The sequence below is a fragment of the Myotis davidii genome, unplaced genomic scaffold (assembly GCF_000327345.1).
Source record: "Myotis davidii unplaced genomic scaffold, ASM32734v1 scaffold514, whole genome shotgun sequence".
NCBI classification, from domain to species: domain Eukaryota; kingdom Metazoa; phylum Chordata; class Mammalia; order Chiroptera; family Vespertilionidae; genus Myotis; species Myotis davidii.
This window is the reverse complement of record NW_006286236.1, coordinates 1,752,236-1,779,447: the sequence shown is the minus strand read 5'-3', so window position 1 is coordinate 1,779,447 and position 27,212 is coordinate 1,752,236. Positions and strand designations below refer to the sequence as shown.

Here is a 27,212-nt window from a genome sequence, read left to right as displayed (position 1 = left end):
TGTCAGAGCTGCGGGCAGGCATCCTGCCACTCTGACTGCCCCCAGCCCTCGGGACCGAGGAGGGCATTCTGACCGTGCCCCTCCTTCTCCTCTAGCTCGCTCTCCAGCTTCGATCTGCTCATCACCGGACAGGAACCCAACTTGGTTCTCAAAAGAAACAGTCCCCACCTGGAGAAGGCTAAGGAGAAGCACTCACACCTCAATGCCAAGCCACCGAGGGGCCCAGACCGCACTGGTGACTAACGTGCAAAGCCACACCAATGGTTCAGCTCTACCAAGTCAGGAGCTTATGAGGAGCTTTTCTGAGAAGAAATGTCAAACCTGTCCCTTGGGAAGCATCCCTTCAAATATGACCCTGGCACCCGGGGGCCAGGGACAGCCACGAGGGGGCACAGGAAGAATCTGCTCCTGAGCAGACGCCGCAGTGCTGCAGACAGCAGAGGGGAGGGGAGGGGAGGGGAGGCTGAGGCCTGGGCCTGGCCCGCCCTCCATAGCCCGCGTCCCGCACGAGGCCTCACCTTGGCCAGCTTGCAGTTCTGGTCTTCCAGGATGATCTGGTCTTCCTCCAGCTTCTTCAGCTTGGCCTCGGTGGTCACCTTCTCCAGCTGCAGCTTCTGGCGGGCGCTCTCCTCCTCCTCCAGCTGCTCCTCCAGCTCCTGTCACAAAGCCGAGGGACGTGAGGAGGGTGGGCCACACAAGCCCCGTGGGGTGGCTGAGACGTGGCCCACCCAGACGTGGGGTCACACAGTTAAGACTGGGGCATGCAGACAAGAAGCCTGGTCCAGGCATGGGGTCGCTTGTTCTGAGGTGCTTCCCTTAGGAAGCACCCCGCCGTGAGGACATGCCAGAGAGCAGAGCAGATCGCCCTCTGCCCCTCAGAGTGGCCGGCACAGGACTGGGCCGGGAAATAAAACTGACTTTGTGCTCAGCTGGGCGGCACATGGAGAGCTGAGGCACACGTTTGAGAGACAACTGCCCCAAAGAGAAAGCCCCTCAAAGATTGTCCCAAGTAGACAAAAGGGGGAGGATCGGCCCACCATGGCACTTCCATTTCCGTGTTCTCTCCAGTTCCAGCGTCACTGCTCCTCACAGCACCCTGTCCCCTCCTCCCCGTGCCTGGTGTCCAGAGGGGGCGGAGCTGGGTTACCTGGATGTTTTGCTGCATTTTCTTCTTCTCCGCCTGCAGGTGCTGGCAGCGCTCCTCCTCCTCCTCCACCCTGGCCTCCAGGTCATGGCAAATCTCCTCCAGCTCCTGCTTCTTGGCCGTCAGGCGGGCCCGGAGCTCCTCGGCTTCGGCACACAGCTCCGTTTCAGCCTGCAGCTGCTCCTGCAGCTGCAACTTCTCTGCCATGAGCTGCAAACAACATGTGCAAAATGCAAGTTCCTTCAGCCTGCTCAAGCCGCGCTAGGGCAGACGTTCCTTAGCTCAGGCTTCCAGAGGGAGGACTGTGCTGACAAGAGCAGTTTCCATCTTGGAAGTGCTAAGTTCCCAGCCACTTTCTAACTATCATGTCCTCCATCCTTTACCGCTATGACAGGAGCTGCCCACCAAGATTAAGTGCTGGAGCTGGGCCTCAAACCCAACACTCACGAGCTTTCCATCCCATTGGGCAGCCTCCCTACATCACATAACCCTGAATGAAGTCTACAGAGAGATTGACCGTTTCCTAGGGAAACATCTCCTTGAACGTGCCTCTCCTGCAGAGGGCCAGCAGGTGGCAGCACTGGGACCAGCTGCACTGTCTGAGCGGGTCCACAGACACTCACCTGGGACTGCAGGGTCTCCATCTCCGTGAGCCTGTTCTCCGCAGCCAGCTGCTTCTCTCGGACCTTCACCAGCTCCTCCTCCTTGGCCATCATCTCCTCCTCCTGGCGGCTGACCTGCAGCAGCGGCTTGACCTAGGAGAGGAGATGGAGACAGACATGCTCAGCTGAAGACGTCTGTCCGGGCAACAGCCATGAGGCTTTCCCCTCACCGTGGAAATGTGAGGGATGACCAGGCACACTTTGGGTACACACGGGGGCAATCTTTCTGGAATCAATTTGGTGGGAGGGCAGTGCCCAAGACACGTGTGGCCGTGGCAGGTGGGCTTTCCATCGTGGAAGCTGCTGTGTGAGCCACTCTAGGCCAGCCTGTCAGCAGGCCATGGCCACCCACACCGGACAAGCACCACAGCTCACATGCCCCGGACCCCATGGGCAGGGCCACCCTGAAGTCATGCTGCCAGGCATGGGGTAGGCAAAGGCAAAACGCCTCAGGGCATGAGCCCCGACGGGAGGCCCGTCCAGGACCCACCTTGGTGAAGAGCCGCCACCACTGCCAGTTCCGCAGCTTGAGGTAGGCGGCGCAGTTCCTCTGCAGGACCTTCATGGCCGTCAGCTGCTGCTGCCGCTTGGCGAAGGCCCTGTGGGCGAGGGGCACAGTCAGCACCTCAGGGCAGGGGGCAGACCTCTAACCTGTCAGTCCTGACCTTGCTCCCAGAAGTTTCTCCGGAGGGATGACCCTGCCTGGGCACCTCAGGACAGAAAGAGAGAGGCTGGCCTTGGGGTTGAGTCCGACGGGTAACCTTGCAGAGGGTGGCAAGGGCCTGGGTCACAGGCCCACCCTCCTTCACGAGGTGGAAGAGCTTGTGCACTAACTGCAGATCCAAGCCAAGAGTGATCACTGGTCATTCAGTCGATCTACTGACTTCAGCTTCTCACCCTCAAGACAGCCACTAGCGGGGCTCCTGGATGAGCTCGGAGCTTAGGCTGCAACCTATGGCCCTGGGCTCAGGAGACCAATGTCCTGCAGCAGGTGAGCCCCAAGGGCAGCCTCCTCCCCTGGGAACTCGGAGTGCTCTGGGGACAGCCAGGCTCCGGGTGTCATCCCCACATGACGGACACAGCAAGAAATACCAGTGAGCGGGAGCCTTCCCGGCAGGGAAATCCAAGCACACTCACCACCTGTCAACCTGGTCACTTTAAACATCAGGCGGAAATCCAGGAAGCAAGGGATCAGGGAGAGCCACCTGGGCCTCCCTTAGGCAGACACCTGACTGGCATTAGGGCTCCCAAGCCACAGCTTCCTAAGGTACCCTCTGCACCAGGAGGGTTTGAAGAGCTGAGTGCAGGGCAGCCTAGGGGACTGGGCGGGCTATGACCTCCCTCCTCCTGGGTGTCTCTGGAACTCACTTTCTGGCCAGGTAGCCCCTGCAGCAGGCCTGGAACCCGATGATGACGTCAGTGATCTTCAGGTCCCTCTCCTCCTCCAGGTGGGCCAGGACGCCAGCCCGGAAGAAGACCTTGCTCTGGCCGATGCGGTACAGGTTGCTGTCCAGCTCCAAGGCTTTGATCTAGACAGGGGAGAGCAGGCCATGTATTGCGTGCCACCCAGAGCCCTCAATCAGTGAATGCTGAGATTCTGCCTCGGGTGGGGAGTGTGTGTGTGTGTGTGTGTGTGTGTGTGTGTGGAGGGAGAGGTAAGATAGGGTCAGTCCTGGAGCTTCTGCTTCTCTGCTTATCCTGGGGCTCAGGGGATGCTAGGAAGAGGGGCATGAGGGTTCCAGCATGGGCAGGGTTGCAAGTCAGACTTGAGGAAAACACAGAACCTCAGCATTAAAGGGAATGTGAAGTCCTCTCTTCCTCCTCCCCTGCCTCTGCATACTACAGTCATGCTCTTCAAAAGCCCAAGCTGCCACCCTCCAACCAGGCACCAGCATCGTGGTCACGGACAGGAACATACTCCAGAACAGGCCAGGCCCAGGTTTAATAGGAAGTGATCCTCGGCCTTACCCTCTATGAGCTCACGTCTCCTAAGCTATAGAATGGGGATGCTTTAATTAAAAAAAAAAAAAAGAGCTAACAACAGAGCAAATAATAATAATACCTTCCTCACAATAGAGCTGTGGGAATTAGAGAAGGGAATGCAGAGGGAACCTGGCAGGGAACCTGGCAGAACGGGACCTGGAGAATCGGATGGCCAATAGAGTATGGGTGTCACGTGACCCACAGGGCACCCCCCCCAGTCAGACGGGCACTGGCCATGTGAGCGCGCACCAGCCAAAGGTCCTTGCAAGCAAAGGGAGCTCAACTCACCATGAGCACACACGCCTGCTTCCCATCCATGAAGCCCTTAGGGATGGAATTGGGCGTCAGGATTTCGTATCTAAGGAAGAGAAGAGAAGCCGGATCATTAATCCCCGTTCAATGCATGTGGCCTGGAATATCCATGAGAGAGGGCCACCCCAACAGTGCGGCAGACGTAGAGTTCCTTCCACGTTTCAAGAAAAGAAGACACTTTGTAATACGTTAAGCAATAAAAAAGAAAAGAAGAAAAGAAGGCATTTGGAGAATGCCACCCTGCCCTTCTTTTAGGCTGATGGCACAGGAAACCTCGGCGTTTCCCGGCACGTGAACGAAAACTCACGATGGACTATTTAACTCACTCAAAGGTGAGCTTTCGGTTGGACTTTCTGTTTACTAATTGCCCGGTCTCCACGTCTATAATCCCAGAAGGCCACTCATCTCTTCCTGACATGCTGCTGGGCACTGCCAATACACAGGATGGTCCAAGAAATAGAGGGTTGGTCGTGATAGCAACTGTCACTAAACACAGTCACTAGGCAAATAGGACAGTGTCATGAACACGCCTCTCTGCACACATGACGAGAAGCTGCAGTGTTCTATGACTTCCGTGTCCTAATGTTCCTTTAATGCTCAAGTCTGGCTGATCTCTGTAAATTGCACAGCGCCTCTAACTGGAGCAAACAGTGCCAGGCCCCGCAGTGGTTAGGCATGAAAGCCAGCAAGATTACTTTCGTAAGAAAAGCAGGGGGATCCATTTTGATGTAGAGGGTGGAGCAGAGAAGGAGCGTGAGGAGCTGGCCAGACCTCGGCGCTCGGTGGCCGAGGAAGAGGCTTCCTTGCTGGAAGGCCCTGCCGGGAGGCCTGCAGGCCCCACTCACCTCTGCCGGAACTCCTGGAAGACCACGCGGTTGGGGAAGCCCTGGCGGCAGATCCGAATGCCCTCGAGAACCCCGTTGCAGCGCAGCTGGTCCAGCACCAGGTGGGGATCCAGTTTGCCAGACTAGAGAAAACACATGCGTGTGGTCTTGCTGCCATGCCTAGGAACTCACAGAGAAGGGTGGGGGTCCCCTCTGACTCTAAAGGGCCAAAGCCTCAGGAGTCCCAGCAATCCGCGGGCTTTGATGTTAGCTAAGTTACACGATGCAAGTCCTGGAGAGGCTACAAGACGGCGCCACCAGGCGGCAATGCAACTTCAAGTGCAGCCCACCCCCTGGGAGCCCGGAGTGCTGTGAGGGAGGAACCACTGCTGCTGGAGAGACAGACCAGGGCGGGACGCCCGCACCTTCTTCTCATGGTTGGGGATGATGCAGCGGACGAAGTTGGGGTTGGTGTTCCTCAGCGTGGCCATCAGCTTGGCCAGCTGCTCCTTGTAGAGCTGCCCCACGGTGCGGAACATGCCCTTCCGTGTCTTGAAGGCCCCGGGCAGCGCCGTCTCTGACATGCCGGCCACCTGGTCCAGGCCGATGATGCGGTCCACTACAGAGAGCACGCAAAAGCACGTGAGTACCCAGCGGTCCCCGCAGGGCAGGAGAGAGACAGACATCTGGACAGAAAAAGACGTGAGACTACAGAACAGCAGGAGCCTTTCTGCTTAGTCCACAGTCATCCCCAGTGAGGAGCACACTTGACCTCATGAGCAGGAAGCAGGAAAGGGGGAAGAGCTGAAAGCCGCCGAGACTGGTCTCTCCTGGGCAGCAGCCATAGCTCTGTCCACATCACCTATCCTCAGCCCACTGGAGCAGCTACTCCCAGAGACAGTAAAGCTCGCCATGTGTTTGGAAGAGTGAGCCTAGCTCTCCTTCCCTGGCTCTGGGTGGTGTGAAAACTTGTCTTACAGGATCCTGTAGTCCTATGGTCATAGTTGGAAAAAAAAATCAGTACCCTGAATTCCATTGCCCTTCACCTGAGCACGGGCCTAGGAGGCAGGTGGGGCACCAGAGCTATGTGCCATCGTCTACAGCACTCAGCACTCAGCACTCATGGTTCGCCATCGGGGACCGCCCAGGCAGCGCTCTCTAAACCCGGGACCTAGAGCTGCGTGGTGGCGTCCGAAGTGGAGTCCTCCACAGAACCACAACCAACTGTGCCCGTTCCACTCAAGATTCCTCACACTCTGCGACTTGCTCTGTCTCTGAGCTCAAGGGTCTTTATCATCTGCACCAACCCTCTGAGGAGCTGCCCTTGTCACCGTGACTCATGCACAGAAGCGATGAAATGAACTGCTTCCTCCACGGCATAAACAAAGCAACAAACGAACCCAAAGCAGCCAGCAACCTAAGGTCAGGTTTAAGCAAGAGCCAATGTTAAACCGGGAGCCTTCCGCTGCAAGATGCAAAGGTTACGAATTCTGTGACAGTCTGTTCCCTGTGCCTTTATGGCCAGATCGCGATTATTTATTTGAAGACAGCAAGGAGGACAGAAACTCAAGACAGAAGCCAGGAGTGAGATGGACCTGATGAACCAATTAAAATGGGAGGCATTTTTGACCTTCTACACCCAGGGCCACTCAGCTTGCCCAGAGAAGATCAAATATGCATAATAACCGGCTTCCTGTGGGCCTGTGCTGCCCCCTGGAGGCAGGTGCGGGGCTTGTGGAGTTTTGGGTGAAGGAACACACAGATGCCATTTTATTTCAGAGGCACATGCACAGGCAGCTTCACACTACACCTCATGCTGAGACCCCTGAGCCGTTCAAGCAGTAAGACGCCACCTTCAAACGCCAGCCAAGTGGAGCTCTGAAGAGCATATGGGTTTTTAAACAACGTTTTGTCCTTTAAGATCTGTAACGTGAGGTCTCCTGATTTGGCTGGTTCTCTCCCAGGGGCCTGCGATGGGCGGAGCCTTCCCACAAGGCCGGGCAGACCAGGGCGGGGCAGTCAGGCAGGAGAGCCAACAGGCAGGACGACGTAGCGGAAGCATTTGCCACAGCCCTGGATGCACCACACACAAGGGCCGCCACTCGGGTGGCCAGTCACCTGGTTCTACGTGGAGAATGGGAAAGCGTTGATAGAAATAGGCTCTCTGAGTGCTCTGCATCTCTGCAACAGAGAGGTTAAAGCAAAACCCAGGCAGAGGGAGGAGAGACCGATGGGACCGTGAGAAAGCACAGCTCCAAGCCACCAGCCTACCCAGGAGAGGCGGCAGCGCAGGGAGGCGTGGACAGGAACCTGCGTGGCCGGGCTTTGGGCCACCTGTGACTTCCCACACGTGGGAAGCGCTGTGGCTTGCCTGCGGACAGCAAAGCCCTGAGAGGAAATGGCTATGCAGCACACTCAAAGGCACTCAAGGGCAGCCTCAGCCCTTTGGCTCAAAGAGACACTGTCATGGGAGATACAATCCCCCCCTCAGACTCTGTCAGGTGGAGACGCACCCCTTGTTTTGTGGCTCAGCCACTGCAAAGGTGGGGAGAGCCCCGCTGTAGCCACAGGGAGACGGGGTGGGGGCAAAGGACATACCATCCTTCCACAGCTCCGAGACGAACTTGTCCGAGGACTGGTGCAGGAGCGTGGCGATGTTGTCGTTCAGGGGGTCCATGTTCTTCATCAGCCACTCGTCGGCTTTGTAATCCACCTGCAAGAGCCAGAGTCCTGAGTCACAGGCTGCTCTGGGGACGTGACACCACAGTCTCTCGGAGGACATGTGTGGGCAAGTTAAAACACATGAACACCCCTTTACCCGGTGTTTCTATCCCTAAGAAGGAAATGATGAGTGACAAGGACAAGGGACCAGCAAGAAAGATGTTTCCTGAGGTGTTACACAGACAGCAAACAATTTAAAACAACGCAATTACCCAGCCAACCAGACTAAGAAAACTATGCTGCAGCTACACAATAGAATATTCTGGGTGGGTTTTTTTTTAATTTCATTTTTAGGTAATATGACAATAAAGAAATATCCTAGAAAGACATATACCAAAATGTTTAATATTACTTTTTAGTAATAGGACATTTTTGCCTTTTGTCTTTTCAGGATGTCCACGTTTTCTCTAATGAGCATGTATTCTTATCTTTTCTGAAATATGTTCTTAAAAATACAAGTAACATGTTGTATCTTCATTGCAAAGACCCCAGAACAGTGAGAGCAGAGCAGCAGGCCGCCCTGGCCCCCTCTGTCCAGCCCACACCACAGCCCAGGGCAGACTGCTGTGCTCTGGCTGGCGGTCACGTGCACTACTGTCAACGACATGGTGATGTGGCTTCTTTTTTTCCAGGAGCAGATTTACGTCCCAGGAGATGACAAACCCCAGGCCAGTGCCCTGGCCACCTGCGCACAGCCAGCCTGCTGGTCCTCTTGGCTGCTGCGGCACAGCCCAGGTGCCCGGGGGTGGATGCGCACGGCCAGTTTCATCATTGTTCAGACCCCCCTCCCCCAATGGGGTTCGGGTGTGCCGTTTTTGCATTATCAACAACGCTCAACAAAAGCCTCCTGTGTGGTCACTGCCCGTGCATTTCTAACAGGCGGAAGTAGAGGTGCAGGCTCAGGGGCATCACCTTAGAAACTGCAGAAACAGTGTTTTTGTTTTTTTAATGGGTAGTTTAGTCAAGAGTTGCTTCAACAGCCTAGGAACGTGAGGAGCGAAGTCAGAGGGCCCAGAGGGCCGGGCGGTGGGGCCACGTGCCGGAGCAGTGGGCGTGGACGCGTGTGGCTCAGAAGCAGTGCTGTGGAAGCTCCCGGCTCTCCTCACCGGCTCTCCTCACCGGGTCACACTGGCAGTAACAAAGCTTTCACCACTCAGCCACACCCGCACCTCCCCATAATGACTGTTTGGCAAGGTCTGGAGATATTTCTGCTGTAGGGAGGGTGCTACTGACCTCTAGTGGGAAGAAGCCGAGGATGCTGCTAAACATTCTACACAGCACAAGACAGTCCCCGACAATAACTACTGGCAGTGCGGACGCTGAGAGGCCCTGCCTAGAGCACTGACCTGTGCCCAGTGCTGGGCTTCACAGGCTCACAAATGTGACCCTGTAAGGTGGGAGTCGCCCCCATTTTCCAGATGAGACAATCAAGGCTCAGAGAGGATGAGGAGCCAAAAGCCCGTGCCTTTAGCACAAATCTCATATCCGCACTAGAAAATGTGCCTAAGAACAACACACACAGCATTACCCCCGAGTGCCTTACAGGATGGCGGGAGCTTCTGATGAAGTGCAGCACGTGACGGGGCTTTGCAAGATGGGACAGCTGTGTGAATGCTGACTACTGCCACCAGCACATTATCGGACGCATCACTGGACGAGAATGCTATGCCCCATCCCTGCCCTGGGGCTGCCTGGCTCATGCTCTTGGGAGTCCCTCCCATCCTCCTGAGAAGGTCCAGCCGCACTTCCTGTGCACGCCCCACTCACCTTGCCGGCATAGTGGATGATGCAGAAATCAGCTTTGTCCTTCAGCTGCTTGGGCTTCTGGAACTTGGGGTGAGTGCCCTGCTCCTGCACCACCTTCTCCACAAAGCTCTTGTCGGTGGCCTTGGGGAACCAGCACTCCTCATCCAGCAGGGCCAGGATGCCAGGGGGGCCTGCCTGGAGGAAGCACAGCATCACCCAGGTAAGCGTGCGTGGGAGCCCCACCCCAGTCCTCCCCTCACAAGAGACCAAAGCCTGGGGTTTCCGGGAGTTTTCAGAACCCCAGAATCTCACCAGAAGGTGGGCACACTTCCCCCACAGGAAAAAAAAAAGGAGCATTACTAAAAGCACTCCATGTGAGGATTCTAATTTAAAGAGAAACTTCTGAGGTCTAGGCTGTGGCCGACACACCTCAATCCAATGATCCATCACAGGGATTCTCCACACCAGTGCTCTGAAGTCACGTGATGGGCTTCCTGGACTGTGCAGACCCCGATCCATGTGCCCAGGGGCTACCCTCAACTGACACCCCAGCCCCTGGAGTCACTCTGCGACATCACCCCACACGCTCCGTCTGCACAATCATGTGGTGAGACGTGACTTTTAGGAAGAGAAAGTGCGGCAGAGCCCCTGAGCTGCCCATACAGAGTGCACCGTGGAGACTGCTGGCAAGACGCAAAGCCAGATGCATTCTTGTTCACTGGAAAACTCCACTGAATACCACAAGCTCATCACAAAAGAAGTAAACTGTTCCATGCCAGGATGACGGAGAGATTCAAACCCCACCTTTGAGTAACACTCTAAAAATGCACAAACTCCTTCCCAGGCCTTCGGACCACGTAACACTTCAGTGTCCGTCTGGTGCACACGTTCTGGAGCAGCCCAGGATTCGGGGAGAACGTGAGTTCAGTGCACTGAATCCTCATCAAGACATAATCCGCACACAGAAACGTCTTGGGCTCCAAAAGAGCACAGCCCTGAAACCTAACCCACACCACACCGGGTGGAGCTCTCCATTGAAACCAATGGCAAAGGGGAAGGGCTTTCTAGCTCCCGCATCCACCGACAGTCAGTGCTGTGGGACAGGAGTCCGGTGCCGGGTCAGTCCTGAGAGGACAGATTGAGCCTCCGCATGTGCCAGAAGCAGCATTCAGCAACCTGGGTCCACACAACCCCACATAGCGAAAGCATCTGGGGCTAGGATCCTGCTACATAAAAGCCTGCCTGTTTCTTCAGGACAAAGAAAGGCTTGTTGAGCTCACCCCTCGAGTAGATACTGGGTGGTCTTCTGGGGCTGAAGACAGGAAACCCAGGCACCAGCCCCATCCACACCTGGTCGGCAGCTGCCCCAGGCTGCCAGGCACCAGATCTAAGCCCAGAGCTTACGCCTCCAGGTTGCTCGGACGGTAGGACTAGACAGACACCCACATCCAGCATGGGTGGGAGGTAAGAACAGGGTCCCCAGAGGGAACGACTGAGGCCAGGCCGGGTCTGAGATCTGAGCAGGGATGGCTCTTACTGGCTTCTCGATGAGGTCGATGCAGGGCTGCAGATCGAGCCCGAAGTCGATGAAGTTCCACTCGATGCCCTCGCGCTGGTACTCCTCCTGCTCCAGGATGAACATGGTGTGGTTGAACAGCTGCTGCAGCTTCTCGTTGGTGTAGTTGATGCAGAGCTGCTCGAAGGAGTTCAGCTGCAAGGAGGGAGAGCAGTGTCAGGGGGCTGCCCACCGTGGGGCCACACCCACCATGGGCCATGCCCACTGCCCCTTCGGAAGGAGTGGAACAGGGATTCAGGAAGGACCTGCTGGGACACCTCAATGCTGCCCAAGCGGAGCCTAAGTGATTAGGGGCCTTCCCTTATCACACCAGCAGCAGAGGTTCTTCATTTCCTGAGGCCCGAGGACCTCTCTAGCAGCCTAGTCAAGCCCTTCTAAGAATAATACTTTAAAACGCATAAAATAGATGAATTATGAAAGAAGTTATGTTATAATATAATTATCAAAATACTGAGACACAGCAATATATTATGCTTCTTTATCAACAAGCACAAGGGCTTGGTAACTCTTAAAGTTTTGAAGTAGAAATGAACATACACAATATTATAACGTTTCTGTCACAACCGCAACATAGGAAAACCTACTCCCAGTGCAGCTGTGGCTGGTGCAGTTTGCTCAATTCACAATGGAAAAAATGTGTCATTTCAATGAGAGGCTGGTGAAAAACAGAGGTAATGTTTACCCCACCCAAGGGCCTGGTTCCTCTGGAATCTACCATGGGCCCTCGGGTTAAGAACCTCTGATTTACCAAAACTATCAGCTTTTTCCTACAAGGTCTCAAAGTCCTTGTGGGCAGGGGCAATGTCTCGTCCCAAAGTTCAATAAATATTTCCTAGAAGAATAAATCCACAGAAAGACCTGCCCATGAAGCCCCCCCAGGTTGCCAGCTAAAAGTCCCATTCTCTCCAGCATCTCTTTTGTTTTTGTTAATCTACACCTGAGGATATTTTTCCATTGATTTTTAGAGAGAAGGGAGGGGAAAAGCAGAAAGAGAAACATCGATGTGAGAGAGAGACATCGATTGGTTGCCTCCCTCTCAGGCCCTGACCAGGGCTAGGGATCCAGCCTGCAACCGAGATTCATGCCCTTGACCAGAATCAAACCTGGACCCTTCAGTCCCCGAGCCGATGCTCTATCCACTGAGCCAAACCGGCGAGGGCTCTCCAGCATTCCGGTTGGCAAAGGGCATGCCTGTTTCAGCTTAAACTATGCCCAAGGCTAGGAAGGAGATGGCCAATTTGGTTGCTGTGGAACTAGCGGAAAGAGGATTCACAGACAAGGAGGAGGAGCCAAAGACCAAGGAGGCGGCAAGGAGGACAAGGGGGCCGCAGGAGGAAGCTCACGTCGAAGATCTCGAAGCCGGCGATGTCCAGGATCCCGATGAAGGAGGCGCCCTGCCGCTTGGTCTTGTCCAGGGCCTTGTTGATGCGCAGCACCAGCCAGCGGAACATGCGCTCGTAGGAGGCCTTGGCCAAGGCCTCGATGGCAAAGTCAGCCTGCGGGGAGGAACACCAGGGGACAGCGCGTCAGATACCAGGAGCCTTTAAACCTGAACCCTGTGCCCCGGTAATTTCACCTGCAGGGCCCTCCCCCAGGGAAACAGCCCTAAAAAGGGAGAAAAGCTTCGTGCACACAAACATGTTCACCGCAACATTATTCACAACGACGAAGAGTTGACACAACCTGACTATCCAACAATTCGGACACAGTAACTTAGAAAGACATCTGCAAAGACCTTTTTAAAATAAATGGGGACATACTGAAGTACCTACAAGAAATGACAAGCCGTCTGAGATTTGATCCAAGTAATGTGGGGGGTGGGGAGTGGAGGCGCAGATAAGGGTAACGGTGAGCCAAGACTGGCCATGAGTTAGTCACCCTTGAAGCTGCCTGTGTGATGGGCACAGGGGCTCATTACACTGTCCTCCCTACTTTACCTGCAAATGTTCGAAAAGTTCCATAATAAAAAGCCAGGGTGACAACTAAGTTTGAAATAAAAAGAAGGAAAGGCTTTACAGGAAATAACAAGCTGCCCAATGACTGTCGTTGGGGAGGAACTAGGGCAATTTTTTTTCCTTCTCTAGACTTTTCTGTAATTCCCCAATCTTAAGTGCTTGTTTGTATAGCATTTTCGTAATGAAAAAACAAAGGTTCTAACTGCTAGGGAAATGAACAGTTGGTAATGATTATGCAGGCCGCCTTTCGAAAACAATGTCCTTGGCTCTCTCTGCACAGAATCGCCCGCAGGCTGTTGGCCACCAGCGTGAGGACCGGAGAACGGCACTCTGGGAAAAGGACGAATCAACTTGAACTTCAAAATATTTCTGGGAGATGAGAGTAACACCTTAAACACGCCTATCGCCACTACAGAAACTAGAAACCGCCAACAGAGGGGAGAAGTGGTCCTGGCTGGGAAGGACCTCAGCTCCCGGGGAGGCGGGCACAGTCGTGAGGCACAGCAGAGGCAATGCCTGCCCATCTCTCACCACAGGCAGCAAGACAGCAGGTGGTGGAGAGACAGCCGCTTGGCACGGACCTCAGGGATGGTGGAGGCCGCAGCCACCCTGGCACCAGAAACATCAAGTTCTCGCTTTAGACCAGAACGGACAGGCCTGTGTCCTCACTGACCAGTCAGTCTAAGCATCGGCTTGATGCAGAGGCACATCGCAGCCTGAGACTCTATTAAGGATGGCCCTTCTAGGCAAGTGGCCTGGGGCATGTTATGAACTTCTCAGGGTCAGCTTCCCCGTGTTCTTTTTAAAAATATATATATTTTTATTGATTTCAGAGAGGAAGGGAGAGGGAGAGAGAGATAGAAACATCAGTGATGAGAGAGAATCATTGATCGGCTGCCTCCTGCACACTCCCTACTGGGGATCAAGCCCCCGCAACCCGGGCATGTGCCCTTGACCAGAACTGAACCTGGAACCTTTCAGTCTGCAGGCCGATGCTCTATCCACTGAGCCAAACTGGCTAGGGCTCATGTTCCTAATGGAGTAAACATGACCTTGTTCTCAGAGCTGATGTAAGGACTGAATGAGGGAACCCATGTGACAGTGCCTAACTGAGGCATGGCCCATAGCAGCCCTCAAACTGGCCCCTGCCAGGACCCTCGCTGAGGCGGTGGCCCAACCCCGCTGCCAGCGGGCACGCATACCTGTTCCTTAGTCTGCGCCTTCTGGACGTAATCCCGTCCCACCTTGATGCGAGGGGTGAGGATCCCTCTGGTGAAATCAGTCACATTGATACCCAAGAGGTGGGACACTTTTTGGGCAGCTAGTATTTTTCAAAGAGAAGGAGGGGAGGAGAAAAAAGTTTTAATTAAACTCGAGAACAAGTCCCTCTGCCCAGCCTCTAGTGAGAAGAAAGCTGTGGTGGTAACTGAGCCAGCACCACCAGGACAGCAGCCTCGGGAGCCTTCCCCTTCGACCCGGCGGGCACAGCACGGAGGAACGCGTCCTAACCTGGGCCCAGCATTGGTCCCTTGCACACTCTCAGCCTCATCTGCCAAGTATGCAAGTAGGTCTTACCCACAAACAAGACCGAGAGAAGGCAGCCCACTAGGCCCCGATGAGAGGGGACTGAACAGCACTGGCCCACAGAAATATCTTTCAATCCCTGCACCCACATGTTAAACATTTTTCTAAAGCCCCTAAGCAGGGCACATTAAGGCTGATAACTTAAGAGGGATCATGTGCAGTGACTCACAGGAATAGCTGTGGCCAAGGCAGATGTGGTGACAACAGTGTTCCGGGGCCCTGATGCGTGCACGGTGAAGCGTGCATTAAGCTGCAGAAGCAGCCGAAATCGCTGTCTTACTGAAACAACTGGTTTGGTCTCAGGGACGAACAAGGGAAACCCTAGTCCACACGATCATGGCTTTTTCTACCTCACTCTGATGTTGCCCCCGTGAAGAAGGGTTGTGCTCGCTCAGGTGTTTCACAAAAAGTGCGAGTGATAGCCAGCCAGTAACACACAGAAATTAAAAAGAGTGGCGTGTAGAATTCCTACAAGGCTCCCTCCTGAGCTGACCCGAGCCCAGGCACCTGCCCCGTACTCAGTGGGAGGACCACGGGGTTACCTGTGTTGTCGGGCATGGATGCCTGGTCGGTGTTACGCTCCTTTTTGAAGACGATGTTGCCGAGCTGAAGAACTCCCGAGATGACGCGCAGCAAACCTGGGATGCAAGCAAAGGCAGCTCAGAACCCAGCAGAGGGTGGAATAAGCCCTGACTGGGCCGTGGCCTAGTCCACGTGGAGGGCTCAGCACCTGGAGGGCTCGCTGCCTCCCGCCAGTGCGGCTGTCTCCAGGGCCTCTGGAAGACCTCAGCTTGAACAACCCTGTACTTAGATGCGGGCTGTTACGCTTCCCAACACCTCTAAATCTAGATCAACTAAGGATATGCCTCTAGCCCAAGGGCCATGCCACTGTCTATTTTAATAAAGTTTTATTGGAACACACCCAGGCCCATCCAATTACATATTATCTATGGCTAATTAAAGGTGGCTCCAACCTTAATGCTAGGGAATGGGTGCACTCTCCTCAACTTTCTAATAAAGCCTCAAGGCCCTTTTCACCCTCACCACCCAGAGAAATGAGAAGACACAGGCAGGTTCCACACCATTATTCATTCTAGGCCTCACCAATGCAAAGATCCCGGCCCCCGGCCCCTGCCCCTCCCACACTCCCTGAGACAAGGTAGGAATATTCTACTTTCAGCGAATGACACAGAATGTAAGGGCAGACGTAGTCTCTGGGCAATTAAGCACCTGTACTGTGTTCCCCTCTGTGTAAATGCCTGTGGTTCCACGGGGAACAAATAACCCTGAAACTCAACCCTGAGGTACCATCTCCCACACACTCAAGGCTTCCCCCAGCTTCTCCAGGGTTCCCCAAGAGCCAGAGCCAACAGGAAGCTCTCCCCAGGCTCATCAGCTGCTCTGATGCCACAAGAGAGTGATGACCAGCCTGGCCCTTCCCTCCCTCACCCCCAGGAGGGCCAGCCTGTACCAATTTGCTCGTCTTCTGGGATGCTCATAATCCTCATGGCCTCCATGGTCTCCTGGAACAAGTCCTTGTCCTGCTGACCGGGGATGGTGACGTGCCCATTGGACAGGAAGCGGTACTTGTTGTATGGCTCCAACAGGAGGTCAGCTGTGAGGGGTGGAGGCAAGGGCGGTCAGTGACGTGCTGAAACCAGGGCTCTGGTCAGTGCTGCAACATCAGGGGTCTGGGAGACTGCGTAGTGCCCCTAAGCCCCGAGAGACCCCAGGAGCTGTGGAGCAGCCAGGATGCTGACTTTCCTCAGCGTGGGAAACTGACACGCGTGGAGCCCACAAGGCCCGTGATGCACAGCTGCTGCACCCACAATCCGCCCTGGCTTTTCTCTGCATGGTTAGAAACGGAGGCCATGTCAGAATGGCCTGGGAATCAGAGCTCATCTGGCCTCTCCTCCCCAGACCTCAGCCGGAGTTTTATTTCCCAACTGGCGTGCTGGCCCGATGCGCAGGAGCCCCCGTGCCCAGCAGCCCCCATGTCGGCAGAGGCCGTGACTCACTCTTCAGGTGCTCTCCAGCCCCGGACAGGAGATAGTAGAAGATGTGGAAGGTCCGCTCATCCTTGGCTTGGCGGATAGCACGAGATTTCTCCAAAAGATCTTTGCAAACGTTGAGGAGTTGTGCAAGCTGGAAGGAAGGCGACCCCTCCACTTCCCTCTATCCCCACCACAGGCCAGTGCACTTCACCAGGTGCAAAGAACGGCACAAAGAGGCCAAATAAAATGCAAGCAAACTCTCTTGGCTCTACCCTTCCAGGGTGTAGCTTGTCCAAAGAGGGGCATACACATTGGGACCTTATCTATTTCAAGAGCCCCCTTCCCACGAGCCCGTGGAGGTCAGAAGGCTCCCCCAGAGAAGGCTGTCATGCTGGTGTGCGGACAAATAAATCAGCCTTCACCCAACTCCACCCCCGGGCACCACACTGGATGATCTTTGATAGGCCCGTCCCAGGCGAGGCTGAACTTCATCCTGCCCGTGAAGAAAAACCCAGCTCATGCCAGCACCAGTTTGGCTCAATGGATAGAGCGTCGGCCTGCAGACTGAAGGGTCCTGGGTTCGATTCCAGTCAAGGGCATGTACCTTGGTTGCAGGCACATCCCCAGTGGGGGGTGTGCAGGAGGCAGCTGATCGATGTTTCTCTCTCATCAGTGTTTCTAGCTCTCTATTCCTCTCCCTTCCTCTCTGTAAAAAAATCAATAAAATATATTTTTTTAAAAACCCAGCTCAGAGTTGGGCTTTCAATGAGCCAATCCTGGTACTCTTCCTGATGCCGCAGAGGAGGTGTCCTAACAGGCCCAGGGAGCAGCTTCCTCTCTATCAAGGTCACTTCCTCCCCGCTAGACCCAGCACTCTAGTTACAGTAACCATAAGGATACAAGTCTCAATGTTGGCTCCCACGATGTAGCCATTGACATCAAAGTTGATGCGAATGAATTTGCCCTAAGAAAAGACAATGAAGAGGTCAGAGACCCCATCCTCCAGTCCCTACCTCCAGGCGGAAAGCCTGGAGGGAGAAAACCAACGTGCCTGGCAGCCAGGGCCCCGCACCATATACCACATGGACGCTCAGGACTCAAGTGCCCCCTGCTTCAAGCATGGAGCCAGGATGAGGTGCGGTGGTGCCAGTTCTCCGCGCAGGGAAGTGTTCCCCGCTGCCTGGTCTGACCCAGGCTCTAACGGGCTACAGTGGGACAATCGGGGACCAGCAGTGACTCCCTACTGCCTAGGCTGAAGAAGCTGCATATGGAGGTACACACTGACTAGAGTATGGCCTGGCCTGCTCCACGCAGCTGCCCAGGAAGCACCAAGCTGGAATCTTCCTCACTTCTAAAGCGAGGGCACCCATTTGGAAGGTGACATGTGCCCAAGCTCTGTTAGTATCCCCCACCCCACGAGCCAGGACACAGCTGGCCGCCACTCACAAATCGCGAGGAGTTGTCGTTCTTCACGGTCTTGGCGTTCCCGAAGGCCTCCAGGATGGGGTTGGCCTGCAGCAGCTGCCGCTCCAGCTCGCCCTAGAAAGGACCCAGAGGTGCGGTGAAGGCCAGGCAGAGGGGACGGGGGCAGAGCCATGTCTGCAGGCTTGGAAGGGAGGTGGCCCTCCATGCCAGCCTCGGCCTGGTCTCCACGTCACTCAAGAGCAACCTTCCCACCAGAACCCCAGATACCTTGATGGTTTGAACTTAGTTCCCTGGACTGACGGATCAGCGGGCCTAGAAAGGGGAAGTGGCAGCTCCCCCAGCTCCAGGAACCTGGTACAAGGACCCAGATCAACCCCAGAGGATGTGTAGGAGGGCAGCCCATGAACCAAAAAGAGATACAAGGCACCATTCCTTCTCTGGGACAGTCTCCATCCCAGGTACCCTGGCTTCCCTCTGCCCTCCTTACCTCAATCCCCACCCAACAGGCCACATTTTTCCTATTTCATAGGCCAGACACAATTCATCTCATTCGTGTCCTAATACATACTGCATTTCCTTGCTGGTCCCTGCCCTACCACCCCCCAAACCCACTCCTAGCACATCAGGTGGGTGTCTGAGCATGGGATCGACAAGGGTTCTGAACTGTTTATTAACACCTACTTGTGTTAATAAACTCTACTTGTGGTCACATGATGCTTTGTGGTTGACAAAAAGTGCCCTTGTGCTTTCTTATCCCTGGATTCCCATGATACTATGGGGCAAAACAGAGTAGCCCCATTTCACAGAAGAGAAAACTGAGGTTGAGGGAAGAAGAATGGTCTGGCTGAGGTTATGCAGCTATCAACTAGCAAAGCAGGTATTGGAATTCGAGTCTACCACCAACAGCTGTCAGTCACTGCCATTCTCCCGCCCTTCGGGGCTCTACCTGTCAAGTCAGATCAACTTTGGAAGCAGCCATTGTCCTCCCAGCAGACCAGATAATAACTGACACTGGCTGGGGAAAATACGGATCTTGTTCACCTTAATACCTGGGTACCCTCTAGGGGAAAGAAGATCGTGCAAGGGCTGGGCGGGGTTCTGGATTTATTAGCAAGGCTGGAGCCAAGCCAGGATTTTACGGGAATAAAGGCCGCCGGTGAGTGATGAGAAGGAAGACTGGTAGGAGCAGCAGCTCCCCGGAGAGTCGTGAACTACAGTGTTCCAGGAACACCTGCCGCAGCCAGAGCACTGAGGATGCAGGAAGCCCACTAGAGACTGGAAGGGGCCCAGCAGACCCACCTCTTCCCAGGCCTGGGGGAGTCTTCTATTCTCACACCTGGCCCCACCTCCCCCGCCCCCCTGTATTTTATGTACTTGTTGTAGCCCACTTAACTGCTTTGCTAGTTGATAGCTGCATAACCTCAGCCAGACCATTCTTCTTCCCTCAACCTCAGTTTTCTCTTCTGTGAAATGGGGCTACTCTGTTTTGCCCCATAGTATCATGGGAATCCAGGGATAAGAAAGCAGCTAAGTGAAGGAGGGTCAGACAGCCAGGTCAAAGGGCAGGGGTCAAACACCCACAGCCGGCTCTCCATGTGTGCCTGGCGCCAATGGTCACAGCACACTGGAGTGCAGACTTCAGAAGGCCTGGAAAGTCTGCAAGGCAGCCCACGAGCAGGAACTGGGTGAGTGCTGCTCCCCCACCCACTAAAACACTCCTCTCAAAACACAGGCCTGGCGGCCAGGCTGGCCAAGCCACTCCCATTCCCGCAGACAGATGGGAGCGGGGCCCGGACAGGAGCCTACCACGGCCTCAGCTTGGAGGTAAACCGAAGGCCTCTGTCTCGGGCCTGCAGGCTGTTGCCGCGGAACACAGACGGTCAGACCAAACTCAGGAGCAACCCTTAGGGATTCCAGAGGCCAGTTCTCTGCTGACAATGGGATGACTAACCTAGGGGTCTTTCCCGCTTGATACCTAATTGAGCACAGAGAAGACTTATTTTTTCAATGAAATTTGTGGGATATGAAGTTAGGAATTACTAGAGGCCGTGTATGCTCATAGTTTGGAATTACCCATAAGCTTCTGAAGGGCTTCACTGGCTGGGGGCTCTGGCAGTGGGCTACAACAAGTACATAAAATACAGGGGGGCGGGGGAGGTGGGCAAAGGTCAGACTATGGAAGTCCACCTTGGAAGTCTTTTTCTCAAGCTCTACCTTGCCAACCTGCGCCCAGCCAAAGCCCAGCCTTCCCACAGCAAGGTGAGGCCTGGGACGTCCAGTGGGTGGTCTTGGGATGAGCAACTGAGTCCCTCACTGCAAGGGAGGGAGAGCTCAGCCAGAGCGTGCCAGGCCTCGGGTGGTAAGTTCAAGAGTGACGTGGGCCCTAACCAGTTTGGCTCAGTGGATAGAGCCGCAGCCTGCGGACTGAAAGGTCCCAGGTTCGATTCCGGCCAAGGGCATGCACCTTGGTTGCGGGCACATCCCCAGTAAGGGGTGTGCAGGAGGCAGCTGATCAATGTTCCTTTCTCATCAATGTTTCTAACTCTCTATCTCTCTCCCTTCCTCTCTGTGAAAAATCAATAAAATATTTTTTTTTTAAAAAAAAAAAGAGTGACTCGGGGCCCAGCTGGGTGGAAAACCGCCACACAGCTTCAGGCAAGGAAATCAACTCAACTGGTCAATGGCCTTTACAATCCAGGGCCTGAGCAACAGTCAGAAACCAGAGGCAACCTATTCACTCACTGTGGTTGGACTTGGAGTCAGGAACACGGTGCCCATTACACACCGAAGCCTGGGGAAGAGGATGGGACAAGTTGGCTCCCACTTATCACACCCTCCTCCACATGCCATGTTACCTCGGTGCTGGGGGCTGCCTTCCCCTCCGCAGCTGGAGACTCGGAAGCATGCAGATGGGTCTACATTCCTGATCTCTACCAGGGACTCCAAGGTCACCCTCTACAGAGCCAGGCGCATACTAGGCATTCAATACATAGTTGGGAAATGGATTTTACAGCAAAGTCAGAGATGGAAAACCACAGCTAGAGAACTCCTAACCTCACAGCCCTGTTTTAAAAATAGGCCTCCTATAAAGAATGGAAAATGGGGGGTGGAGAGAGGGAGCAAAAGAAACTTTATTAGTTTCTAAATATAACTCCTGACGCCCCATGGAAAAAGATTCAGAATGTCTTGAGAAGTTTGGCACATGAAAAGTTACTTTTGGTTCCATTCCAGAAAACTGTACTCATTAGGACATTATGCAGGACACACCCAGGTCTGCATGCAAAGGGACACACACCCCTACTTACTTATATGCGCGGTACACAGCACCCCTGTAAGAGGGAGCCACCCAGACGGCGCAGTTCCCCCACAGCCTGAGGGGATACCGCGGACACTCAGATTTGACAGGGAAAAGTGTGTGCTTGCAAGGAAAAGAGAGAGTACCACACAGGCATGCTGAGACCGATCCCCCAGCTCTGGGCAAGTCCAATGTGGGCCTTCGAGGCACTGCTTCTGACCACACAGAGGCGGCAGGTGAAGGGGCCCACCATCTCCATCTGGTCTGAACACTGCGCGTGTGGGGCTCCTGGACAGCAGATTCCCACCCCACTGTGCCTCGGTCAGGGTTCTGCACGGGGCGTTACACTACAGGGCACGTGGGGAGTTCGGGGCAGGACTGGAATTGCTGAGAACAGCTAGGTGATGAGGCCCATAACCATTCTGGTGGAGCTGTCATTTCAGAGTGCACGAGAGGTCACCGTGTGTCACACCCAGCCCCTCCTCCCCAGACAGTCAGTGAGCCGAGCCTATGAGAATAATTCTAGCCGAAGAAAGTGACAATGTGTGGAGTGAAAAGCTGCTTAGGAAAAAATACATAATTCAAGGGCACACGATGATGAGAACACGCATTCCTGGTGCAGAACGTGCAGTAAACGTGCAGCTCACCTAGCGAGGACACTGCTGAGTTCGACCATAATCCACCAAAAGGGAGAGGGGAAAAAAAGGGAGGTGAGAAGACTTTCCGATTGCCCCTTCTCTCTTCGCTGGGGGCTGTCCACCCAGAGGCATTTCAACAGCAGGGCAAGCAGCAGGGAGTCAATTGCAGGTCTGCAAGTCTCCATCAGCTTGAGAACCAAGGTTTAGAATCTCTCTTCCAACCTCAGAGGTGAAGGCCACACAATTAGCTGCCAAACCCCGGGGGGTTGCAGTTTCCATAGCAACTCCGAAAGTTGGGAGGCCAAGGGAGAAGTAGCCTGGCTACCAATGGACAGCCTCCTGCAGCGTCGATGAAGCAGGCGCAGCCTCTGCTTCCTTCCCCACAGGCTCTCACCTAGGCCGCGCCATGAAGCATTCAATGCTCTTCCTCCTGGGGAGGAAGGCCCACTCACCTGGTCCTTCTTGCTCTTGTGTGAGGAGGCCACGTGAGCCAGATACTGAATGACTTTCTTGGTGTTTTCCGTCTTGCCAGCTCCAGACTCACCCCTGCCAAGAGAACCAAGGGAGTTAGGAGAGGCAGCAAATCCTTGAAGTCTGTCCCTTCCCCACTGCATGCTCTACTGCCCACCATTCTGTTGGGTGCCAGTGAGGGGCCCAACGCCTCGTGGTAGAAGAGGGGACAGGCAAAATAATGCTGGTTCTGGGATCCTCACTCAGGCCATTTCCCATGGCCCACTGCCTGCCCTGGTCACTTGGCAGCCTTTGCATCCAAATGTCTTCAGAAAAGTCTGAGGCAGCTGTTGACTCAGGGGTCAAAGGCACTCATACATGTTCCTTCGAAGCTGCACTTGAAGGAATGTTCTGTACCACTAACTCCCGCCGCAGTGGGGTTTATTTATCTCCTTGTCAAGTTCAAAGGATGAGGATGAGACATCCAGTGTCCACTTCAACCAGGTGCTCAGAGCCAGAGGAATGCATGTCAGAGGGGCCAACAGATGCCGGCCTGCCTGTCAGGCCCTGAGGAAGGCGGCACAGCTAGATCTTTGCCCATGAGATAAAGCTCATCCGTGCTGTGGGAACACTGAGCAGCCCGTCCCCTGGGGGAGAGGCAGGGCTTGAGCTGGGAATAGATTACCCATCAGCCTAGGTTTTGGTAGGAGTCTCAAGGGTAAGAGCAGATCCAGTGACACATGGCCCCGCCACCCCAACAGAAACACTTACGTGCACAGAATGGACTGGTCCTCTCGGTCTGAAACAAAGAAGACATCGGGTTAACTTCTGGCTCCCCTTGGGCTTCTGAAGAACTGCCCATTCCCAGGAGAGGCAGCCTCGAATGCTGCCTCTGCAGGGGGCCCTCCACGGCGCTGATATGTGCTGACCCTATGCCTCACTCAGAGGAGGGACATTCCTGGGTGGCAGCCACTCATCCTCCAGGAGCTCTGACTGCCCACGCTCACTGCCCTCCCTGCCCCCATGACACCAGAAATAGTCTGTCTCTCTCACTTCGGAGAAAGTCAATCTATGCAAAACTCCCCAGGAACCTACTTTTCTGAGCACCCAGGTGGGGCATCCCCTGTGTGTTTATAAGTGGGGGTTCAGGCTGTTAGAAATCAGGCGTGTGGCAGGCATTTTCAATATTGTCCCCAACTGAGTAAGGAGCATCGGTTTGGAGGCTGGGTGAGGGGTGTGGTAGGTAAGGCTGGTTTGCAGTGGCACAGCCCTGGGGCAAGATGCCGCCCCTTGGTCACATGCAGAGCCTCTCAGAGCCCCAGCCTCCTCCTGGGATGGGGACAATGACATACATGTAGATAACATGCAAGAAAGCACCAGTGTGGTGTCTGACACGTGGAAGATGCTCAATGATGTCAGCAGATTTGTAACAAGTGGGTCTCCGGGCCTGGCTGTCAGGAACTTTCTGCACCTACCCCCAGCTCTGTGACCCTCAGCGAGTAAGGATATAAGCCACTCAGGGCTCCCCTTCGGCTCAGGGGGAACAGTAATACCCACACTTCGAAGCTAAGTTTGACAGAAATGCTTTAAGATCTTCGGCCTGACCTATGTCAATGCTAAGTGTGCAGTTTTAAGCAATGGCTGAAAATACAAACTCATTATTTCCTCTTTTCATCCCACCCCATGTAACACCCCCAATCCGCTTGAAGTCAAGTCTGCCTGAATCCAGGACTAGGCTACTTACTGATATTTGAGCTGTGGAGAGGTATTTAATTCTCCAATCTCAGTTTCCTTATCCACAAAATATATATGCTCCCAACTCCCAACTCCTTGGGAGAATTAGTTTGAAGAACAGAAATGACATATGAAATGGCCTGCATGGTACCCTCCAAATAGAATGTACTCCACAAGGGGCTGCTGCCTGTTCAGGAAGCCGCCCTGAGGGGGTGGTAGGTAGTGCATTGTCAGGGCTGGGAGCACTTCGAGTTGTTAGCACTTATAGCTGTTAGCACAGGTGCTGCATAGAAACCGATGGCCATCCGGAAGGACTCTCACTGGACCCCACCTGGCCAGCCAGGGCCCTGCAAGGCGGCTGGGGAAGGTGACTCATAGCTTCCTGTGTGCATGGCCTCAGGAGACGGATTTGCAGACGCACAGCGAGGTCTGCTTCTTGGCAAGTGAGCCTCCAGCATACCTGATCTCACAGCACACAGGCCTGGACTCTTACTACCCTTGCTTCTCTGTCTGCGGGTCACTCAGGAGAAAAAGGGGAGTCGGGACAGAAAGAAGGAAACCTAAACCTCAAACCTGACACAAACAGCAGCTGCCCACCCAGCTCCTCTTCAGCCTCCCCCTGACCCCATCAAGAAATAACAGGGTGGCCGAAACCGGTTTAGCTCAGTGGATAGAGCGTCGGCCTGCGGACTGAAAGGTCCCAGGTTCGATTCCGGTCAAGGGCATGTACCTGGGTTGCGGGCACATCCCCAGTGGGAGATGTGCGGGAGGCAGCTGATCGATGTTTCTCTCTCATCGATGTTTCTAACTCTCTATCTCTCTCCCTTCCTCTCTGTAAAAAATCAATAAAATATATTAAAAAAAAAATAACAGGGTGGGGATACAGAGGGAACTCAGCCTTTTGCCTTCACACAACCCCCCACCCATCCTGCTCTGAGCAGGCCCCACAGGGGCAACCTTGCTGCCTCCATCTCAACTTTCCCACAAAACAGAGTCCTTCAAGGCTGGGGCTGCGGCTGGGGCTGGGGCAATCTCCATAGGAAAGGCAGAGGGAAGGAGGCTGGGGGCTAAGGGTTGGGGGAGACACACAGTTTCCATCACCTGCCCCCTAAGCACAGAGTAGCGACTGAGAAGAATCTGGGACAAACACGGTTGTGACCTGGGGCCCCAGCTCCCCCACCACATCTTCCTGGGCCGGCCCCAGCTGCAGGCATGTTTAGTCAGCGCTCACAAGCGGGCAAGACCGCACCTGTACGAGCTGGCAAGTCGTGAGACAAGCAGCGGCCTGAGACAAGCAGCGGCCGACACTACCATAAAAGGGAACATTCCCATCCCTCCCAGAAGGAACCGTTTTCCCAGAACTGCCTCGGCCAGGTCCCTGGGATGGCTGGAATTCCTCTAATTGTGTGAGGAGTCAGATGCTGAACAACAGGAAGCAGAACAGCCCGCTCCCCATCCGCCCACATGTGGGTACACACACATAGGTGCACATGCACACACAGGGGCATGCACAAGCTGCACATGGACACGTGTGCACCATAAGTACATGTATAAGAGATGCACACACACAGGGCCACATGCACGCAGATTCCTGCACACACTCAAATTCCAATTCCAGACCATGCACGCCCCCACCCCAGCTCTTCCTCTCCTCTGACCTTTCACCTCCAATCCCTGAAGCCAAGTTAGCACTGTCAACACAGCCTAAAAGGGAAAACTCCAAAACTTTCACTTTTCACTTTAAAGAAGCCTCAATTCACCTTGCCAGGACATGCATTTGGGCAAATGCTTGTGCAGAGGAAAACTGACAGGAGGCCTATCTTATTTCCTCAACTCTGGTCCCCAAGTCCACCTGCCTTCAATGAATGACATCCTGGCCCTTACATCCGAAAGGTCTTTCCAAGTCTTACAGTAGTTTTGGCTCTGCTATCGCGTGGCCTTACAATAACCCTGGGAGGTAGATAAGGCTGCATTGTCCCTGCTGTCAGCCTCCTCTTCTGGGCAGTGCAATGGTTAGAATTCTCAGCAGCCATTCGGCTCTCCACCTGACCCAGTTTACTCTGCCAGACCCCTGGTGCATTCCAAGGAGGCCCCTCCTTAATACTCACTCTATAATCCCTTCCTTCCCACACGGGGTCATCTCACGGGATGGGGACACCTGAGAGTCCAGCCCACTCAGTTGTTTTGGCTCAAGTCTTTATTTGGGCCCATATGAACTAACGGCTAATTTGAAAACGCCCTTCCTTCCTCCACACCAGAGACAGACAAACAGACAGGAACCCTGTGGCCCAGACCAGGGGGACGCACCCCCCAGAGATAACCCCATTCTGGGAAACAGGCTCCCTGCCGGGATAAGGCCCTCCACCTGACTTCAGAACCTGACGGCTCCTGCCCGGCCTCCACTCGGTGGGGGTGGGGTAGAAACAGAACTATGACTCGGCAGTGGTTTTCCATGCTTTTAAAAGAAAGAGCAGCCTTTCCTCAGATAAAATCTTTCTGAATTCCCAATATGATGAATGGGGGATAAAACTGAGAGTTGCCTGCAAGGTGGAAACAGGGTTCCTTGGAGCACACTTTGACAACCACTGGTCCTGGTGTCTGGAGTAGTGACATCAAGGAGAAAGCCACTGGCCACGTGCTCCAGAGCCCCGGTTCCAAGCCTCGCTCTGCACTCCCCATCGTGATGCCCGGCCCCTGGGGCAGCACAGCACAGGTGCTCAGAAACTGTCCTTAACAGCCAAGCCCTCTGCTGCCCAGTCCACGGGGCACTGTCCTTGGAGCAAGAAAGGTTTTAAGTTACACATTCGTGGTGAGGCCATTCCCTCTCCTGATTTTATTTTAAACCCCCAGTGCCCAAGACGCTCTGGAGCTGAAGCACATCTCCAAATGGACAAGTGTTTCCAGGCAGCTGAGAAGGTGGGCAGAGATGACCACAGATATTTCACCCCAGGACCAGACTTATGCTCGGGGCCTATCGCTCACTTCCTCTGTGAGAGGAGCTGCGATTCTTGTCCATAAAAGGCCATGAGGCTCACACGGCGGTGACATCAACCCCGACAGGAAGTACAGAAGGAAGAGAATGGGCCTGGTTCACCAACAGGCCTGGTTCACCAACAGGGGCCGGGGCTGACTCATTGGAGGCTCACAAAGATAATGCCTCCTGAGGTTC

General features: G+C 54.5%; 1 protein-coding gene across 3 annotated transcripts in view; it reads right to left on the bottom strand.

The window, feature by feature from the left end:
• Positions 1–27,212, bottom strand: part of MYH9 (myosin, heavy chain 9, non-muscle) — a 67,944-nt gene that overhangs the window by 26,674 nt on the left and 14,058 nt on the right. For 2 of the 3 annotated variants that reach the window (XM_006757438.2, XM_015559867.1), the window contains exons 3-22: positions 23,081–23,108; positions 22,312–22,405; positions 17,948–18,040; positions 17,402–17,465; positions 16,526–16,624; positions 15,979–16,122; positions 15,050–15,145; positions 14,126–14,244; positions 12,312–12,464; positions 10,930–11,103; positions 9,414–9,587; positions 7,524–7,638; positions 5,351–5,544; positions 4,947–5,068; positions 4,078–4,147; positions 3,175–3,335; positions 2,297–2,405; positions 1,768–1,899; positions 1,148–1,354; positions 519–656 (exon numbers count right to left, since the gene is read on the bottom strand). In XM_006757438.2, the coding sequence (XP_006757501.1) occupies positions 519–656; positions 1,148–1,354; positions 1,768–1,899; positions 2,297–2,405; positions 3,175–3,335; positions 4,078–4,147; positions 4,947–5,068; positions 5,351–5,544; positions 7,524–7,638; positions 9,414–9,587; positions 10,930–11,103; positions 12,312–12,464; positions 14,126–14,244; positions 15,050–15,145; positions 15,979–16,122; positions 16,526–16,624; positions 17,402–17,465; positions 17,948–18,040; positions 22,312–22,405; positions 23,081–23,108 (2,486 nt within the window). Of the gene's footprint in view, positions 1–518; positions 657–1,147; positions 1,355–1,767; positions 1,900–2,296; positions 2,406–3,174; positions 3,336–4,077; positions 4,148–4,946; positions 5,069–5,350; positions 5,545–7,523; positions 7,639–9,413; positions 9,588–10,929; positions 11,107–12,311; positions 12,465–14,125; positions 14,245–15,049; positions 15,146–15,978; positions 16,123–16,525; positions 16,625–17,401; positions 17,466–17,947; positions 18,041–22,311; positions 22,406–23,080; positions 23,109–27,212 lie in introns of all 3 variants that reach the window. The other variant, XM_015559868.1, reaches the window with a different exon arrangement.